Source organism: Streptopelia decaocto, assembly GCF_964273445.1.
Source record: "Streptopelia decaocto genome assembly, chromosome: 2".
Classification (NCBI taxonomy): Eukaryota; Metazoa; Chordata; class Aves; order Columbiformes; family Columbidae; genus Streptopelia; species Streptopelia decaocto.
In genome coordinates, this window is record NC_138655.1 from 9,000,731 (window position 1) to 9,020,765 (window position 20,035).

At 42.6% G+C, this 20,035-nt stretch overlaps 1 protein-coding gene across 2 annotated transcripts in view; it reads right to left on the minus strand.

Moving 5' to 3' along the window:
* CCN4 (cellular communication network factor 4) overlaps window positions 1-3,176 on the minus strand; it is a 37,375-nt gene extending 34,199 nt beyond the window's left edge. The window contains exon 1 of one of the 2 annotated variants that reach the window (XM_082044822.1): window positions 2,902-3,176. In XM_082044822.1, coding sequence (XP_081900948.1) covers window positions 2,902-2,974 — 73 coding nt within the window. In that variant the 5' untranslated portion in view covers window positions 2,975-3,176. The remainder of the gene's footprint in view (window positions 1-2,901) is intronic. The other variant, XM_082044823.1, reaches the window with a different exon arrangement.
* Window positions 3,177-20,035: the final 16,859 nt, after the last annotated feature.

Consider the following 20,035-nt stretch of genomic DNA (forward strand, 5'->3'; position numbering starts at 1 on the left):
CTAGAGATGGAAGACCCTGGCTCTGATTCCTCGATGTGCAGCTCTGAAAGGGGCTGACACACCCAGCCTTAAACTCCTTGCTGCAGAAATGACTCAGGCTCTAAGGAATCTCAGCCTGGTTGACAGGACTTGGGCTCCCATGGTCTCTGCCCTTATATCTATGAAAAAAAAAAATATTTTAAGAAATATTCAAAAACTTATGCCTGAAATTCCAACTGTTCTCAGCTAGTTTTCTGTTCCCAAGCCCATTGCCTGTAGTTACACCCTTATGAAAAAAACTTGTTGATAAAACTGTTTAACAGCTCAGTAACTTCCTGTAGCTCAGTACTGGGGGACAAGGGACACTCCCCAAGAGCCTGAGAGCTGCCTTCCCAAATGCTCTTCCAGACCTGCCTGACCTTCCTGTATTAACTCTTCTGTCTTTCTCTCTGGAACAAGTATATGTATTCCAGTTATTTTAGATAGCCAGCCCTCCTTTTTCCCAGTGGAACACCTTTTTTCTGTCCATATTTCTTCATATATGTGAAGAGCAACACGTCCCCAGGGACACCACAGGGCTTTGCCTAATGCTATCACTCCATGGATGCCTCTGCAGTGTTGGAAAGATCTTTGTTACTGTTGTGATGATGCCATCAAAGATGCAACACAAAAGACAACAAGGTGGCATAATGTCAGAGCTTTATTGGCACTCATCTGTCATGACCTGTGTGACTTTGCTGAGATATCTCTCATAAGCAGGGTGGCCATGTCAGCTAAATATTCACAATATCCCACACCAGTTGCAATATCCCTTGCTCCTTCAAACATCCTTCTCATAAGCAGACCAAACTAAGCCTTCTCTTCTCCTAAAACTCCTTTAAGTATCGCATACAGTAATATTGCCTCCCAGCTGCTCTCCCCAGCCCCTCTCATCTCTCTATGCCATGCACCCTTTTAATCCCCGTTTCCTCACTCCCTTATGTACACCAGATGGAAATCTGCCCTTCCTCAACCTACTAATCTCACATCACATCCCAGCTCAGGTGTAGAGAAAACCCACAGAAAGCCAGCTCATTACTGGGGAGAAATCATCCCTGCTGAATGGTTTCTAGGGACAACCTTCCAATGTCCAGCCCCATGGGTGTGTTGAAGAGGTGACAGTGCCTCTGGGATGCTCCAGAGACACAGCTTCATCTGCTCCTTTCAATGGAGAGCTTGAACAGAAACAATCAAGACCCAGAACTCTTTTTAGGCTACTTTTGATCCTGTTTCAAGCCTTTTAGATACTCTTTAGACCAAACGTGCTGCCAGCAATATTTGGATTGCAGTCATCCCCACAGCAGGCGCATGTGTCTGCATGCACTCACACATATTTTCATGCTACAGCAGCTTTTTTTTTTACAAACAGCTTTGATATCAAGGGAACCCAAGACAACCACTGTAAAATTTACAAAGGTTACACAGATCTCCTCTAGTAACACTGTCGGGTGGGATAGGTTAGGGAGAGGGCTCTCTCTGTGCGACAAACAAAAATCACCTGAAGTAAGAATCAACTTACTTCAGAGACCCCAAGAAGTGCATTTTGTTTGTTGTTAGTTCTGTGACTTGTTTTGTGTTGTATATATATTTTTTTTCTAGAAAAGGCACCGTTATCAGTTCATCTCCACATCCACGCGGGACTTATCTCTTTGCCATCTGCTTTCACACAGGTGTGTCTGGTGTACCACACCACGCGTGCTACTTTCTTGCTTTGAAGCTCCTCTTTATCTCGCTATACACAGACCAACCCCTGATACCAGCAGTCCTGCAAAGCAAAATCCCTCCTGTGCAAAGCAGTTGATGTTACTCCCACTCTGAGCAGAAGCAATGCTCAGACACAGCTTCACAGGTGTCTGGCTCAGGGAATGCCCCAGCCTCAAGCCGGGTAGTCCAAACAGGTCCCTCTTTTGGGGTCCCCAGGGCTCCCCGAGCCCTGGGTCCAGCGTTGCCTCTGCGGATGGGGATGAGGATGTGAGATGTGACAGGTCCCGCTGGGGACAGGCGCTCCCCGCACCTTCCTAAACACAACAAACAGCTCTCACCAGCCGGCTCTCCCCCACCCGCGGGGATTTTACACCAGCCGCAAACACGCACCGGGAAAGGAAAAGCAAAACGCAAACACCTTCTGAAATAAGCGGCTTTCCCATACAGGTTTTTTTCCAAAAAGGAAGGGAAGGAAAGCAGCCACTGCCTGCCGGGAAGCTGCAGAAATCGGGAGGCGGGGGGGAAAAACCCCTCCGGCAACCGCACACCTGCGGGAAGCGGCTGGTGGCATCGCCCGACTACGACCCCGGTCCCGGCTCCGGGACGGCCACGGTCCCGGCCCCAGGACTGGCCTGGTAGCGGCTCCAGGACGGCTTCGGTATCGGTCCCGGGACGGCTCCGGTACCGGCCCCGCTCTGGGCACAGCCGCCCGTCCGGGACCTGCCCCTTCCCCTCCAACCGGGCGGGAATGGGTGATCTTTTCCTCCCTCTTTTGCTCCACAATGCAAATAAAAGTAAGAAAGGGGAGGGGGGGGGGAAAAAAAAAAAAAAAAAAAAAAAAAAAAGAAGGGAGGAGAGAGAGAGAGGAAAAAAAGAAGGAAAAAAAAAGGAAATTATAAAATTATAATAATAATTTTAAAAAAGTCCCCACACCACAGTTTTCTCTGGAGATCCACCTGGATGCTGAGCAGAGAGAGACTCGCCTCAGAGTCACTTCTGCACCTTTCCTTATTTCCTCTCCTCTCCTTTTCTCTCCTCCACAGCTCACCTTTCCCACCTCCCCAGATCTCACGCTGCCCGCCTTCCTACAAGCACCACACTCGGCTCTCCCAGCCCACCGTGCATTAAAGCCAAGCGTGTTTGCAGAAGACGAGTCTCTCCTGCAGTTTCCAAACTCACCTGCAAAATGCTGCTTGTTGCTAGAATCCAGGGCAAAAGCCACCTCATCCCTGGAAGCCGGGATTAAATACATTGATTGAACCCAGATTTAGAGCCGTTTTGAACAAAAACACCACTTTGGGGAATGCAGAGCAATCCTGAACCGGCAACCTAGCCTAAGCACTCTGCCTTTTTCTCTTGGCTCTTTGGGGATTTTATTAAAGACAGATCTGACGTCAGGGTGAAGGACAAGCCCTGCATTTTTCCTCTGGAGAAACTTTTCCTGCCTTCACTTCTTCATTTTTGTGTTCGGTGTTGTCCCACCTCCTGCATTTCAGTGTATCGCCGTTAGCCAAAGGGCTCTTAAAGGGAAAGCTGCAGCGCCGTGATCCAGCGCGCTGAGATTTTAGCTCCGCAGCAAAACACTCAGACCTTACCTCTCATGTTGCTCATGGCATTCAGACTCTTGCAACGTAGCTAATACAGCAAGAAACGTTTGATCTGGCTGTACTGATTATGATTAATGACCCGGCATGTATGCAAATATGCACAGATGTTGGATTTGTTTAGTGTTTTTAAGAGTGGCTTCATTTGGAGCGCAGAAGGATGTTTGTCCTGCAGGCACACCCTGCGGGAGGCACTGTGCTGGGTCCCTTGGGTCCCCCTTCTTTACAGGACAACCCACATGGGAAATGAAAGGAAGGGACACTATCCCCTGCCATGCTACACGTCCCTTCTGTGATTTTGGTGGACAGTACCAGAGTATGCATCAGCTCCTGGGCCCAGTTATAGTTCCATTCTGTGCCATCAGTGGGCTTAACAAATATTGCAAACCCCACCCTGAATAAAGCTAAACTCTCTGATCACCTGCATCCTTGTTAATGTATACCCTTATTTTAGATGGGTCATCTCCAATGTGTTTTATCTCCTTTTATCTAGGCACGGTATTTTCCCTCACTCTCTAAATCTGAATTTGAAAGAATTTAAATTATCTTTCATCCTTAAACTGAAATAGAATGGTATAAGAAAAATGACTGTTTACAAGGGAAGAAAATTCATATTAAACAGCTTTACATGTCTGAAACTCAAGAAAGAGTTGCGACATGGGCTAAACGAGATGCAAAGGTAAATTTAAATAGGTAAATCCTCCTGCTTGATAAGGGAAGATGGACAATGCTGGGTGAGTGAACAGTCTGATGACCAAAATAGAACTGCGATGATGCCGTAACCTCTGATCAGCCTTGGTTGCCTCCTATAACTCAGGTGAGCCAGGTCGGGTCGGGGTGAGCTCCCCCAACAACCCCCCAGCAGCCATCCCAGCCCTCCGGAGAACATGGTGCTGTGGTGGGGTTTGCTCCCCAGACCCAGCACAGCTGGACACTCAAGGCTGTAGCTGACTATGGGTGGGGAGGCAAGAGCAAGGAAGCTAAACTCCAATAATGCATATTCTCGTGATTGTCATCCCTTCATTCTGTGTGACATGGGTGGTTTAATGGTTTAACACCAGCTGGACCAGGGAGCTCTGAAAGGACCAGATTTTTTTTGTGAGTCTCTGGACACTCAGCTGCCCTGGGAAATGATTCCACCAGAGCTTGGCTGCAAACTGGAGGAAATGCCACCTTCTCTCTTCACCCTCCAGCACCTTCACCCCCACCACAGCCCCTTCCCAGGACATACCAACCTGAAGACCAGGTTGAGGATCATGGTTTTTGTCAGGTACTTCCAGGGCTGTTTCTGTTCTCCTTCTTCTATATCCTTCCCTCTCTTTCCTTGATTGCTCTGTTAATTCATTCCACCTCTATTACAATTGTTCTCTCTCACTCCTCTCTGTCACCAGCACATATCTTTCCTCAGACACCAGCAATACTCAGTCACAGGGACTTTCTGAGGAATCCAGAAATAATCCTGCTAGCTTCATGTCACCTGGGTGGTGTCCATCTGTATGTGGCTGTAACTCAGTGTCTGACTTTGGAGTGCAAATCCCTGAATACTCACTCTGTGAAGTGAAAGGAGCATTTTGAGAGTGCAGTTCCTCTGACCTTGGTGAGACGGGCTCTTAAAGAGAGAGGTGAAACTTGATAGATTAGCCTAGGGCGATAGGCTCAGGTGTAAGGTAGGTGGCTAATACCTCATAAAAGCCCTGCTTGCTGGCTTGGAGCTGAAGTGGCCAGGCTACCCTGTTTCCCTGAAAATAAGAAAGGGTTTTATATTAATTTTTGCTCCAAAAGGTGCCTTTTTTTTACATGTATAGCTGCCTGGACACTAATTGTATGAACTTTCTTTATGAACTGTAACTAGGGCTTATTTTTGGAGTAGGGCTTATCACAGTATGTTTGGGATTGGAAGGGACCTCAAAAGATCATCTAGTCCAATCCCCAAGCACATATTTCAAGCATTCTCAAATATCCTGAAAAATCATGCTAGGGCTTATTTTTGGGGTAGGTCTTATTTTTTGGGAAACAGGGTAGCGGTCCTAGCAAAAGCAGCTTTGCAAATGGAAGAACTGGAGTTCAAAGCTTCTGGGTTATCAGACTACAAAAATCAAGGGAAAGAGCACTTCATAGATGGCACCAGAAATGGCAGTGTATTTTAGGGTTTTTTTCCCCCAAAAAACATCAGGTTATCTCACTCTCTCTCTTGACTATTTCCCCTGTATATTTCATTATCCTCAGTGGATTCTTTTGCTAATGCAGTGGTCAAGTGTGTCATCATGGATGGAGTCTTTGAGATATGGACATCTGGTTCCTTGCTCACAGCTCATCTCATGTTGATCATGGGGTTTTGTCATGTGGTGATCACAAACCAGACACTGTCTCAGCTTGGTTGAGACAGGGATCAAGGGCAGCGGTGCTGAGACATCCAGCTGCCTCAGCAACCTTTCTGATAGCAATTCCTGCATGGATATGGCACATCAGTGCACTTGCCGTCGTGGCTGGGTGTAAGTTTTATTCATTAAGTCTCAAATGACAGGGACATTTAGGCTCTTGTTTAACTCAGTGATGGCAGCAGACCACACCTTGGCTTCTGCTTCTGGGGGTCTCAGTTTCTGTTAAGGATGACTGTGCTAAAAGAGATTGTTGCAAACTGTAGCACCCTGGCTTACTCCTGGGGAGTCTTGCACTGATCCCTAAAAATGGAGGTTCTAAAGATACTTCTCTGTCTAGTTCAAAGACTTAAATTCAATTTAAGATCACCAAATGATGGAAAATCCACTTCATGTTTTGGTGAGTTCAGTTACATTCACTATTAAAAGGTTGTGCCATATTTTCAGTCTGAATTTGCTGGTTTCATTTTTCTGCCAATGTCTGCTTGGCTGATGGGAATTCAGTACCTTCTTCCAACATATAAACACGCAAGGATCAGTAAATCACCATTGACTCTTCAATAAAACAAGGAAAATGCATTATTTTTAAGTCTCAGTGTCTAATTAATTTTCTGGACCTGGAAGCAGTTTTATAGTTTTAATGATTTTTGTCTCTTTACCTTTCATGGACATTCAGTCTGCGAATATAACCATCCATCACTCTGCAGTCACATCATCCACAGCGAAGTGGAAACAGGTAGCATGCCTCAGTGCAAACCAGTTCTGATTCTGTTAGCCTAACACTTTACTATCACACCTTCCTCAATACGTCCCTTAGGTGTATCAGCCACATAAACAGGTTTCTCAGTTTGACTCCATTTTTATAGTCTTTTTAGACTAAATAAACTGGGAAATAGATTGATTCATTTTATGCTGCTTGATGTGCCTGACACTTTTATTGAGAGCTGTAGCTGGCCAAAGAACACAAGGACTGCTAAGAACAGAAAGAGAGTTCAGGAAGGATGGGTGATGCTCTTGTTTGCAAATGTGTGGTAGGAACAGCTCCTTGCCCGTAACGGATTTACCCTGTAATAAGTGAAATCAGAGTCTGTCCACAAGTCCAAGGGAAAAAAGAACACCTTGGAATTTCCTGACTCATAAAAGGTAAAGGCTGAGTCATGAATCTGGCTTTTAAACAAGTCAAACAAGTAGCTGGGTTAGTTTTCTGTCATTCAATCATAGTTTTCTGCCTTTCTCCATGTGGTGGAGGAGACATCCCTTCCATGCAGTATTTGCCTCTTGAATAGAAGGTGACCCACTGAGACTACCTGCAAACAGCAGGAAGGCAGGAACCTCACCTGCTTCAGGAGGCACATACTGGAATGGGAAAGGAGGTGGAGGAGTCAAACCACATCATCTATAATTGTTGTTAAGACTACTTAGGTGATGAGAAGGAGAGTTACATCAGCCTGGCCCTTTGAAATATCAAAGAAGCTTTAGAAAGGAGTAAGAAAACATCTGGTTTAGCTGTGTTTTGATAACATCAAGCATTTCAGCACTCAGCCAGCCCCACTTCGACACAGGTGAGTATCTCATTTCCATAGAGTTATTGGCCTTTGCAGAGGAGACGCGACACCACAGAGTGCAAGAAGTTGCAATACGGCAGGAGAACTCACTCTTTTGCTACCTAAACAGTCTTTCCATAGAAGAAGGTGAGTGGGAATCACGGTATGGATGGAGAGGCAAAAGCTCCTTTGCTCCTATTCAGCCTTGCAGCCCTGGTACCATGATGCAGAAGGTATCAGTGAGGAGATGATGTGCTAAATCCACCACTGGATTCCCTCAGTCCCTTAAGAAATGCCAGGTGAAGGAAGGTACCTTGAAATATGATTCAACCCAAGTCTCTGCTACTGTGTAATATGCACAATGTTGTGTGGCCTGCGCTCCTTGTGCTGTTATACTTGGTCAGCTGTTCATACATACAACAGCTAAAGAGAAAATCAGCTAGTTCAGGTAAACCAGCCTAACTGTCAGCACTCCAGCACTGAGTGATTATTTCTCCAAAGAGCTGGTATGAATCAGACCCACTGATATGGGTGAAGCCGCACCTAAATCTGAAAAATGGAACCCTCAGTATTTAATCCATTCATACAGCCAAAACCATTTACATTCGAGTGAGAATGCTGCTTTTGGGCAGATAAGACTGTGGTTTCATCCCCTATAAATAGATTCAGATTTATTAGGACAGGTCTTCAGCTGGTGTCAATCTGTGCGACTGTTGATTTCAGCAGCATTAATCTGGCTGACGGTGGTGAGCTGTTCCACTGTGAGCAAAACCATCAGGGTTTGAATGACAGTAGAAAACCCCCAAGTCATTAAAATACTAGTTTCTGTAATTTCCCATTTAAAAAAAAATAATTAGAACTTCACATCAATTTAAAAATATGTGTTATATTAGATTTTCAGTTATAGATGCCAGTAAATTCAGATATTGTATTTTCTTCATTGCCCTCAAAAAGCAATGACCTGATTATGGTGTTCATTGATTCTTAAATTCTCATAATTTCCTACTGGACATTTATGTGACCATGGTGTGGGCAAAAAATATATTCTAATGGTTTTGAAGCAGTATCAATCACTTTTAGCAGGAGAAACAGTACTCTGGGGTATCCAGTGTTTTTCCTGAGCAATTGTCTGTCCCAATATCTGCTCTCAAAAACCCATCAGTTTCTTAATTAAAGCTTTCAAACAGAACTTAGAATAAAAAAAAGAAAATAAAAACAAACAACAAACAAACAAAATAAAAAGCAAACCAAAACAACAGAAATAAGATGCCAGGGTCTGAGAATAATTAGTAATCAAAATGAACAGGTGACAGTGAATCAGGAACTGCCATAAATATGAACAAGGTCTGATAAATCCTTGCAGAAGAAAAGTAATATTCTGGAATTTAAAATTTACCTAATATTTGCTAATCAATAAAAGAAACTGTATTAATAACACACATTGAGTCTGAGCCTCAGCTGGTATAGAAATGAAGTCATTGGAGGTGCACTGATTTGTGTCATTCATGGGTACAATGTATTATTCATAAATATTAGTTCAACTGTTTGAACAAATGCAGGAAGTGCAGAGGAGGAACTGATCTTTGGGTTTGCCTCTTGAAGATGTTTTTCTTGATGCACATGAAGAGAAAAGAAAATATATTGACTAACAAACTATGAAAGGATGAAGAATACCAACAAATTTTGGACACATTCCTAAAGTCACAATCTGCTCCCTTTATATGTTGGCCTGCTTCATATCATGGTCTCCTTGACAAGTGACTTTATGACATGTTCCATAAAATTACTTTACCCACTGCGGATAATATTCACACCCTGGTATTTCTATTCTCTAAATCAGGGACCACAGAATTACACAACTATTCATTCATGTGGGCCTTTTTTCCTTCTACTAGTGCAGCAATACTCTCCAGTCTCTGGGATGGAGTTGGTTACATGAGGAGGGAAATTTTGTCCGTTCTGCTGGAAATTCACTGTGCCACTGCTCCCAGTCGGGTCTAGGTAAAACTGGAATCAGATTTGAGCTTTTCAGTCACACACTGAGGCTTCCCAACACTGTAAATATGTCAGTGAATTTCCAAAGTTTGGCTAGATAATACATATCTTCGATTGAAAAACAAACACACAAGACAAACCCAATACAAAACCCCAAGCCAATGAAATTGCCTTAAGTGTAAAAAAAAATGAAGGCTATAAAATATAATGATCTCCTATCTCAGATGGGCTTGTTTTTTTTGTTGGAAAGCAGATCCAGCCTTTAAGCCTATGTGTTGTTTTTAAAACAGTTTGTTAATAAATCAGACAAATGATATATTTTATTTCATATTAAAGAAAATAAGAAAGAAACTTTCTTAAATGTTTAGAAAATTTATTCATAGATCCGCAAGAGATGAAACCTGTTTGAAACGTGAAATACTCAAGGACCAGTTTTCCCTCTATGGGCCAAGTATCCAAATTCTGCATTCTAACTCTGGTAACATTTATTCAAAGTTTCCTTTGGTATTTGGTTAGTAAATGTTTCTCTTTCAACAGAGCTGCTTTCAGTCTCTGTTTCCTGGGGAAATGGAGCTTATGCAATCGCTTCGTACGTGTTCATGTCTGTCTGTCTGTGTCCCTCTTCAGTAATTTTTGAGCCTCTTGGCCAAAATCAAGCCAAATTTGTCAGAGAGAGAGATATCTCAATGACAATCTTGTCCCTGCACATTTTGTGAAAGGAAGCACCGAGGAAGAAGAGAGAGGCCATAGGAGCATCACACCTTTGGGAAAAGCAGTGTTTACTCACGCATTATTAGACGCCAGAGAAGCCACACAGCTGAGACCTCTCAGACTGCAGGAAAACAACTTCAGCTGGAGCTTGCAGTCAGCCACCAGACACAAATCTGTGGGGAAAGCGGCTTTATTGATGTAGAGCTCACAAAAATACTGCTAGCTTAGGCATGCATAGCCCACATGCTCTCAAGTTCTCTTTTTATTTCTTTTTCTATTTCTTGCAAACAGCACTTTAAGCTTCATCTCTTGTCAGCCCATACCAATATTTTTGCTTAATTTTGTCTTGGTTATAAAAGCACAAAGAGTGAAAGCAAATGTATCAATTTTCACCCGACCACCTTACAAAGTAAAATATTAAGTCTGTCACAAACTCTCCCTGGACTCTTTCAAAGTGCAAAAGACACAATCACCTTCCATTGGATATAGAGTGGTTCTGCCTCAAGAAGGTGAATTAATTGAGGGTCTGATATGGGCTGTTTTACAGACCTCAGCAGAAGAAGATCTCAGCCATGGAGAACACTCAGGGTATACATGTTTTTATTACCATTGATAGTTGCGTCTGCAGTGTTTGAAAAACATTATAATGAAGATCATAAACTACTCTTCCATGCCCTGCTAGTGTTCATTATAATTTTTACAAAATTTGGAGCATTATGATTTTGTTTTCTGATTTCATTTGGAGCACCATTGTTTGCCAAACCAAGAGTCACAGTCCTGAAGCAAAGAAAGTGAATAGGGCATGGGAGGTGATGTATCAAGTGCCAGAGCAAGTTACTCCCCAAGCTCTACTGTTTGTAATCAGTGTCCACCTTCCTCCATCCCTGTCTAGTATGATAATACTTTCCACCCTCTCCTGGACTGAGAGTACCACACAGATAATAACTGTTTCCTTGTAGGTTTATTTTTCCTTCTTCGTCCTCCGGTCAGCCTTTTGGAGCAGATGGGATGATATAGACTTGATATAGCCTGAGGGAAAGAGAAAAGCACAGCCTGGAACAAGGCCCTGAGCCCACATAGTAAGGGGAAAGGTTGGTGTAGTTGATGTCTACCTTGATCCTGCAAATGTTTTTCTTTTTCATAAAGTGGTAAAATGGTTTCAAAGGTGCTGGCAGTACTACTTTCCTTTTAACGTGGCTTTGGTCCACCTCCCTTTAAGCACACCTGAAATTGTTGAGTCCCTAAGGCACTGCTGGGCTGAACACGTTCAGCTAGGGCAGACTTTCCAAAGGCAATTTGGACAATGGGGACGTATTCTCGTACACTGTGTGAGACAGGCACAGCACAGGAGAGGGGAAGGACAAGGAGAAGATCCCTGCATGGGATCCAAAGCACCGTGCTCTTGAGGCTGCATTAGTTATTCCTGGTTTTAAGCATGAGAAAAATACACAGAAGGTAAATCCTGTCTACCCCGCAATTACCAAAAACGTTGACTAGTGTCTTTGTTTATTTTTAAAAAAAAGAAAAGTTAAAAATACAACCTGTACCTCCACCAGCCCTGAAAAACATCCAGTTTCACTGAGATGGTTTCACCTATTACTTGTAAGTTGGAACTCAATTTGTCATTAGTAGCACTATTAGATACCAAAAATGAAAACTCTTCACTATGTTCCACAAAGTCATTTTCTGCCTTAATGCCATCATGATACACACTCCTTACTTGCCAAGAGAGAAGTTTCTTAACTTCCTGAAGGGACCAACTTGACTTCAGATATCAGAGCTTGAGGACTTTGGGGGATGATTCCAGTAAATCAAAAGGCTTTTCTAAGTCTGTTCCCACCCCAGTAACCTTCTTGATTTAGGTGTTCCTTTCTATTGAGTTACATGGTATAGTCTTCATGTTTGCAGAGCTCAGGACTGTTGTTTAGGGCCTGTCACAACATGATTTCAATCCCTGAATAGTGCATTCAGGCTGCAATACAGTGGGAACTATTTTAGCTGTTGTGAAGCTGCCCCCACTGATCCTGTAGGTCCTTCAGCTCCACACAGGCTGGTTTCCATTACTCCCACTCACTCTGGCTTCCTGACCTCTGTTTGGTCCATCATATAATGACTTACACATCTAAGATTGTCCTTTGGGTCATCCCACTGAAACACCTCTCAGAACAAATGCAAGTGCTCAGTTTTAAAGGAGGAAACTGGAATTTCAAGCAAAAGTGGTCACTTTCGACCATTAAGTTCTAGCTTAATTTGACAAGCTCTTTCTGCTGCCTTTTGCAGTCTTATCTGTTTGCTTTTTTAGTCTCAAGTACCTTTCTCTGGTGTGATGTCCTTGGTTCCTGGTGGTAACCCTTGAGGAATTGTCTGGCTGCACTCCCAGCACCTCAAAGAGCAGGACTGAGCATGGAGCCAGGAAAATGCACAGCTCCATGACTGAGACACCACAATGCCCTTGGGTGGTAGACTTTTTCCCTTATTTTCAGTTACTTTAAGTTGTTGAAGGTCATGGAGGCAAGGGGATTCCCAGTAAAGCCACCCTTCTATTTGCACAGTGATGACTGTTGTCTTCATCTTGTGTCACCTTCCAGAGGCATCTTAGGCAGAAAAACCTCTGGCTTGTCTATGGCCTCAAGGTTTTTGCCGAGGCTACAAGTAAGGTGGCTGGCGTAGGAGAGCTTTCCTGTGTTGAAAGCCTCTTGGCTTTATATTTTCACCATGTGCTGGGTCAGGGTCCTTGAAATGTGGCTGGGAAAAGGTGATGGAGAGGGCCTGCTTCCCCCAGGGTATCAGTGATGGAGTGCAGCTCCTGGCAAGGGTCCTCTTTGGGTGGGAGCCATCACAGCCTCTCTCCTGCCTCAGGACCCCAGGCATATTGTTTTTTGGAGCAGGGAAGGGCTTGGACTGAGAGCAAGGGCAGGACACTGAGGCACTAGTGAGCAGACTCAGGAGCTAAAGAAGAAAAATGGGACAGAGACGGGGCAAGGGAATATGTCCAAGGCATAGTCAGAGGGCTGGAAGAGACTCAAGGGATCCTCTCATATCTCCCCTGGCCCAAGGCACAAACTGCATTAACTAAACTCTTCTTGACAGATGTTCATTTAACCTTGCCTTCAGGGAGCAGGACAGCTTCCCTCTACTCACTCTTCAGAAAACTATTTGAGGCCTTCACTGTCCTCAGAATGAGAGAGTTAAACCTGATGTCTACCTGGAGTCTACCTTGCTGCCATGGAATTCCACTGTTCCTTGGGCACACTGGAGCAATTATTTATTTCCCCTTCATTGCAGGATTTAACCAGTTTATAGACAATACGCATATCTCCACTGCAGCCTTGGCTCCTTCCCCAGTTCTCCCACTCTTTGCCCAGCCATCATAATTTTTTGCTTTCCCTGTTAATCTCTGAGGTGTCTAAAAACAGGACTAACACTGGGACTAGACAGAGACCTCCTGTTTACAATTCCTAGAGTTCACTTCCTATTTACTTCTTTTTGACCTGCAATTCCTATTCTACTTCTGCAGGAAGCCACCTAACCCCCCCATGCTGGCTGCTGCTATTGAGGTGAATGACTGCCAAGCCAAAACAGGTGGTCACCTGAATGGCCACAACCCGGCTGTTAGCAGCTGGGAAAGCAAATCTGGTCACCACTCCAACGGAAGAGGGAGGATGCCTGTAACATCAGTTAAAGCTGCTGAGATAAAATGTTTGACAATAGCAACAAAATCTCAACAGCAACAGTAACCACTCTCAGATACGCTCTGACAGAACCAGTAACTTGCAGGGCTTTACTTCTCTCCTACTCTGCCATCTCCCCTGTGTTAGTTTTCATATGATAAATGCATGTCAATCCTGCTCCTTCATCCTTGGAGAAAAAAAATGTGTCATTATTGTTGATACTACCGAGAAGCCTGAGCCAAACCCGTGTCTGTTGTCCTGAACTCCTTTATGAACTCACTATTTCAGGGGATCTCTGTGGGATATTTTCTTTTCGAACTTTGACTTGTATTGGCAGCAGTTGTAGCTCCTATGTGCTGCTGTCCAAGACAGGAAGGTTTTGAAAGACCACAGGCTACATCCCAGAGCCCATCTCCAGCTCTTCCTCCAGGGCAAGAGAGCAGCACAGATAACCCCCACTGAGAATAACTCTCCTACCTGACAGCCATCCGCACTCCAGGATTCAATCTGGGCTAGATTCCCATCTCCCTTGAGCAAATTTCATGTGAGATAGTGCCAAAAGTCTTGCTACAGTCAAGATGAAATCACACCACAGCAACTTCATCACCTTCCAAGGTACATGTTCTGTCTCCCATATCCTCAAGATACATCGTAAATCTGGTGTTCTTTTAATTGTGATTTTTAATTTTTAACCAACACATGCTTGATGATGCTAAGCTCCTTCTGATCTTCAAAGTGTTCAAAAACGGTCTGTTCCACTTGTTATTTCAACATTTCTCTAGGTGTTGAAAGTATGCTGAATGTTTGATAATTCCCTTGTTCTTCCTTTTCCTCCACATCAATAGACCCATATCTTCTCTTTTCTCTGTCTCTTTAAGTTTCATATATCCTTCAAGACAATGCCTTGCCAGTTCACTGATTTGAACAAAAAATCAGTCTTTTCAAATAATTCCCTTAGCCTACCTTTTGCTTAGTGTATACTGAATTCCTCCTTCCCACTCCTTGGTGTTAGCGTATTAGTGATTGGCTCATAGCAGTTTTAGTGAAGGTTGATATGTGAAAGGCATTAACCACCTTAGCCCTCCAGGCATTTTTAGCTTTCCTTTCTCACTAAGCGAAGGACCAGCTTCTTCCCTCATCTTCCTCTTTCTGCTGAAATATTAACGAAAGCTCCTTGCTCCCTTGCTAGTTGTATTTCATTCTGTGCTTTGGTCTTTACGATTTTGTCCCTACATGCTCCAACAACTATTTTCTATGCATTTTCAGTAAACTGACCTAATTTCCACTTCTTGCATCTCCTCGTAGACCATCTGTCTGTTGCATGCATTTGCCAGCCATTACCAGCACAGGCTGAGTTTCACCTCCAGTCTGGAGACTGGGGGGAAGGAGGATCCCCTACCAATTGATTTTCACCAGGATGAGGTTACTAGCAAGAAATACTGTAGGATCACTGCTTCTGTGAGTGAAGAGTAACCTCCATGTTGCATTGAATTGGAGAAGCAGAGGCCTAAAAAAGAGATGTGCCATCACAGGACAAAATGGATCAGCCTTCTATATTCAATTATCAATGTCTCTTAATTACATACTCTCCTTGAAAATTGGGGCATGGGAATTCTGAAGAGGAATAGGGTATTAAAAGGTCTCAGATACACACTAGTTTGCATGAATCGTCTCCCAGCTTTTCTTAAAAGTTTTGCTCTAGAAAAAGTCAAAAGGGTAGCAAATCCATACCAACAAGCCCCAAGTCTTCATTTCTTGTGTCATCTGCCCTGTAAGTATTCCTGGGAGCTGCAAGTACTTACTGAGGGATAGCTGTTTCCACTGTACTTTCCTGTGGAGAAGCATGGTGAAGAAAGTACTGGAGTAAATTACCTGCTCTTTGAGTTATTGTCATGAATGATAAAGCAGATGTTTCATACGCATGAACTTTTCGTGATCTTGGGCTGCAGGATGGCTACCGTGAAATCCTATTACAGCATGGAACACAGAGTTGTAGTGGTCATATAAGTCCCAAATCTAGTTCCTGATGACATAGTTTTTTTCCATAGATTATCCCTTAAACCACACACGTGCTAGTTCTTGCACATCCAGCAGCATGTCTGTACCCACTCTCAGATGGAAGTGAGACTTTTGGCAAATCATTTGGAAAACTCCATAAAATATATATTCTTGTTTCCCCAGCTAATGTTAAGACCAGTGCCCCTCAGTGTGCTCAAGATCTCTGGAAGGTTTCTGAGCATTATTGTTTCTGCTGCCTTCTCCCATGTGAGAATGTTTATTCTTACACCTAGCATTAGTATTCCCTAGGCTTTGTAAGAGAAAATGCATCAAACCCCTTTGCACTGCCCCAGAGACATAAGGCAGCTATAAAGCAAGCTAAAGCAGTTAATTGCTCTGTTTCCCCAAAGCAACATAAAGGAGTTGGAGTACCCTGGAGAATCTGGAGTTCACAGAGTAGTTTCTGTTACATGAAAGGCATAAACCTCAAAATCATAGACATAATGCTCAAAGGGATTTTAGGAGGTCACATAGTCCAACTTTTCACACTGAGGTGGGCTCAAGGTTAGAGGTAGGTTATAGTTGATGATGTTTGCTTATGTGTTTTTTAGAAATCAAAGGTATTTATACAATATATTTCTGGAGACTGATTGGTACTTGCACATGCAGAATGGCTGAGGTCTCAGAAGGGATTTGCACACCAAACCCTCAGTCTGTTCTTTCTGTTGGCTGGGCAATTTTCATACCTGCTGTAGAGTGGCTGACAGGAACCAGCACTGGAAATAGTAGCAAAACTCTCCTCTCTCAGTAGCCCCTGGAGCTTGAACCACGACTCACAAACATTTGGGGTTGCCACTGTACAAAAGACTGTAAACTCACACTTAGGAATCAGACAAATCCTTCCTCCGTCTGCATTGTTGGGACAGAATGATGTCCCACTGACAGCTGCCTCTTCAGTTGGCCCAAGCACATATAGCAGAGCTGAATATCCTCAACATGCTGTATGTGTTGATTCAAGAGCAACCTTAGGTTATGTGACTGCCATATTCCCTCTTGTAAAACAGAATGAAATGTGATGGAGTTTTGGTATAAATGACACTGATCTAGAGTAATTCCTTGCAGCACTGCCTTGCATTCACCCTACTAATCATGAGGCTAGGGAAATACTGCTTGAGACATGTGGTAATGACTTGGAGTCCAGTGCAAGCAGTAAAAAATCGCTTCATTTTAGGAAATATTGTCATCCCATAAATATAGCATATCTGCATAGTCTCTGCCTTAGCACATATGGAACACAGAGAGGAAATTATATTACATCATCACATTGTCATGTGCATTTGGCAGGAATTCTGGGTTCTGTTCCCTAACTCCATGTTCAGAGGAAAGGAGAAAGGCGAAGAAAAGAAGCGACAGGTAGAGCTGTATCAAGATAGGAGGTTTAGTTTTTTAAATAACTTTTCATCTAAGACAGATGTATGATGTTAGAAATACAAAGCCATCTTCCCCTAACTTTACCAAAGTTTCTATGTGATGACGTCCTTTGCATGCTGTTTATGCATGTGTTGAAGTCATTTGCTTGGCTGTATCCTAAAAAAAACCCAGAGACATCTAGTTTCCTTTACCATATGAAATAAAAGTTATTGCAGCATGGGCCAAAGCAATGTGTTCAGTTTCGCTCTCTATGCTACTCACATCAAAACCCTCAGCAATAGCATTAAGGGAAGATCTATAGGTTCAAAAAAGGTGACACTTATCACAGAATCACATAATCACAGAATGTTAGGGATTGGAAGGGACCTCAAAAGATCATCTAGTCCAATCCCCTCTGCTGATTTTTCAAGACCTCTTTAAAAATATGGTTATAAGGCCAAGATGCAGTATTCCTGTACTTCCTACTGCTACAAGCCCAGGCAGAAATCACAGCCCTTCTCTCACTCACTTTCTTCCTCTATGTATGTCTGATGATCACATCAGTGATACCATTTCCCCAGCATCATTGTTAAGTTTAAATTTTACCTGTGTATACAATGTTATCTTTAAGCCTGCTTTGGTCTGTGTTTCTAGGATGCAGGTGCCAGCTTTATTCAATTACATTTACTTTGAATGGGCACAATTTACAAAATGTTTTGTCATGTTTTTATTATTTACTAGTTACAGGCTAATTTACTTGTCTGTCAATTTTTAGGTCAATGGGAAACTCTAAATTAAACCTCAAAGTTGCTGATAAAAATCTGGAAGGTTTTGGACCAAACTCTGTGAAATCCACAAGAGCATCTATTGCTTGATAAAATCAACTCCCTTAAAAAAACAAAACTAAAAACAATCGCTGTCAGTTAAATGGTTGTGTAATCCATTCAAAAATGTGCTTCAATGTTGAACAGGGCATATTTTATTTTATTTAGACTGTTATGTGATACTAAGTGTCTAAGCCATCTAGAGTACATTCAAGCTACACAGTCTCTTTAATGAGTCCATTTATTGTAATATGCAAAATATCAGTTTTGATAGATAAGAGCTATTTTCATATTAACATGCCATTACCGGTCATTAATTGTAGTCCTAGCCGTTAACATCTATGCTGATTTATGAACATATCTCTCTTTGATACAAATGTCTAGTTGGCTTTCGGCCTATCTTTGCATTGTCTTGTTTGTCCTCAGCAAATATTGGCAGAGAATTAACATTTTTCCAGTTTTTGTAATTTCCCCAGTATTGGGACATTAAAAGGAAACATCAGGGAACCAGAGACCATATCAGCTTAACTTTAAGACGCCAAGTCAAAGTTATGCAGGCCTGCTGATTTCAAAAACAATTGTTTCATGTCCTGTGAATCACTGAAGGTTCAGAAAGTAGCTGATCATTCTCACATGATCTTAGTGTATCATCCTGCTTGCTACAAAATACAGACTAGAAGTAAACTACCTTTATTGTTCCTAGCATTTAATTTGTTCCTGATACTTAGAAATCTCTCTCTTTCTTCCTATCTTTGGCCTTTCAACCCTGGATAGTGTCTGATATCTTCAGTTTCCCTTATCAACTACCTGATCAGAGAGAAATTGCAAAACATTTTTCCAACCTTCTCATTTGTTATGTTCTCTTATTTTCAAATTGTTTCCACTCATTGCTTTTACTTGCCAATTGCACTTTTAACTAAAACTGGTGGATTTTTTTTCTTTTCTGGTGATCTAACACATTTCTCAAAACTGAAGTCCAATTTTTATTCCTGATGACTCTTATTTTTATTTCTTTTAGTGCATTTTTGTTTGCAAGCCACAAGCTTATTGGTAAACATCACTGCTTACATTTCTTTTACAGGCAAGGCTGAACAAGTGATAGAAAGGGTTTGAAACTTCAGCAGGAGAGTCACAGCATACAGGCACATTAGCTGTGAGCATATATATATATATATATATCAGTGCAAGTAGTCTATTGGTGATTTTGTTCAAGGGCACCAGAGCAATACACAAGGCATTGATTTGATTATTGGGAAAATTAAGGCATTGTCTGACCTCGACCTCTGCCTCTGCCTGGATGTGTGACCACTGTCAACTTTTTACTTGTCTTTTGAATATGAACAGATAGCAATAAATAAATGGTATAGTAAATATTTATGACAAGGAAGAGTTTAGTGGAGGTTACAGATGCAATCACAAACCTGGTGTTCCTGACTATCTAGGCTTAACTTGGCAATGAAAACTTTTCTTCTGCATATTTCCTCTTTGTTCAGTTTTTTAATATGCTGTCTCCCAAAGACTAGTTTTATTTTACTGATGGAAGAAAGTAGCTTTCTTTTCATACACTGCCATTTGTTTGCTTGCTTTTTTAATATGCTGCTCCGATGGATTTCTCCTTTTTTGTGGTAAGTGAAGAATCCCACAATGTATTGCATCAGCCTCTGCAATATGCACCAGCAACACAGCTCAAACCATGTTGTGATCACCACAGCAGAGAGCACAGATAGAACTGATATTATCCACTCACAGGAAACATCTATCGGCCACAGCCAGCCAGGTGTTGAGATGCTACACTGCTGAGCCTGATGTGGTAGGCACAGGTGAGTTTACAGAGAGATCTTGTCTTTCTGTTTTTGCCTCCTGCTTTTATGTCTCTGAACTACTCTACTGTCTGTGTTTTTAGTGGTGAGGGCCCTGCTGTGTAGAGCACGAATGTCTGTAGCCACGTATTCATGCTCCAGCATTGTTGCAGGGTCAAAGAGTTTTCTTGAGAACCATCCATGAAGGAAAAATACTGTTTTTTATGACCAAATGCAGTTCAAACGAATATGGCCGGAATTCCACACAACTAAAGAAAAAAGCAAATCTCTAGATCCTAGGTTTCCTTGCACTGATATTTCAAAGGCCAGCAGACAGCAAGGCTCTTCTTGCATGCCTCGAAAAGATTAGAAGAATTCA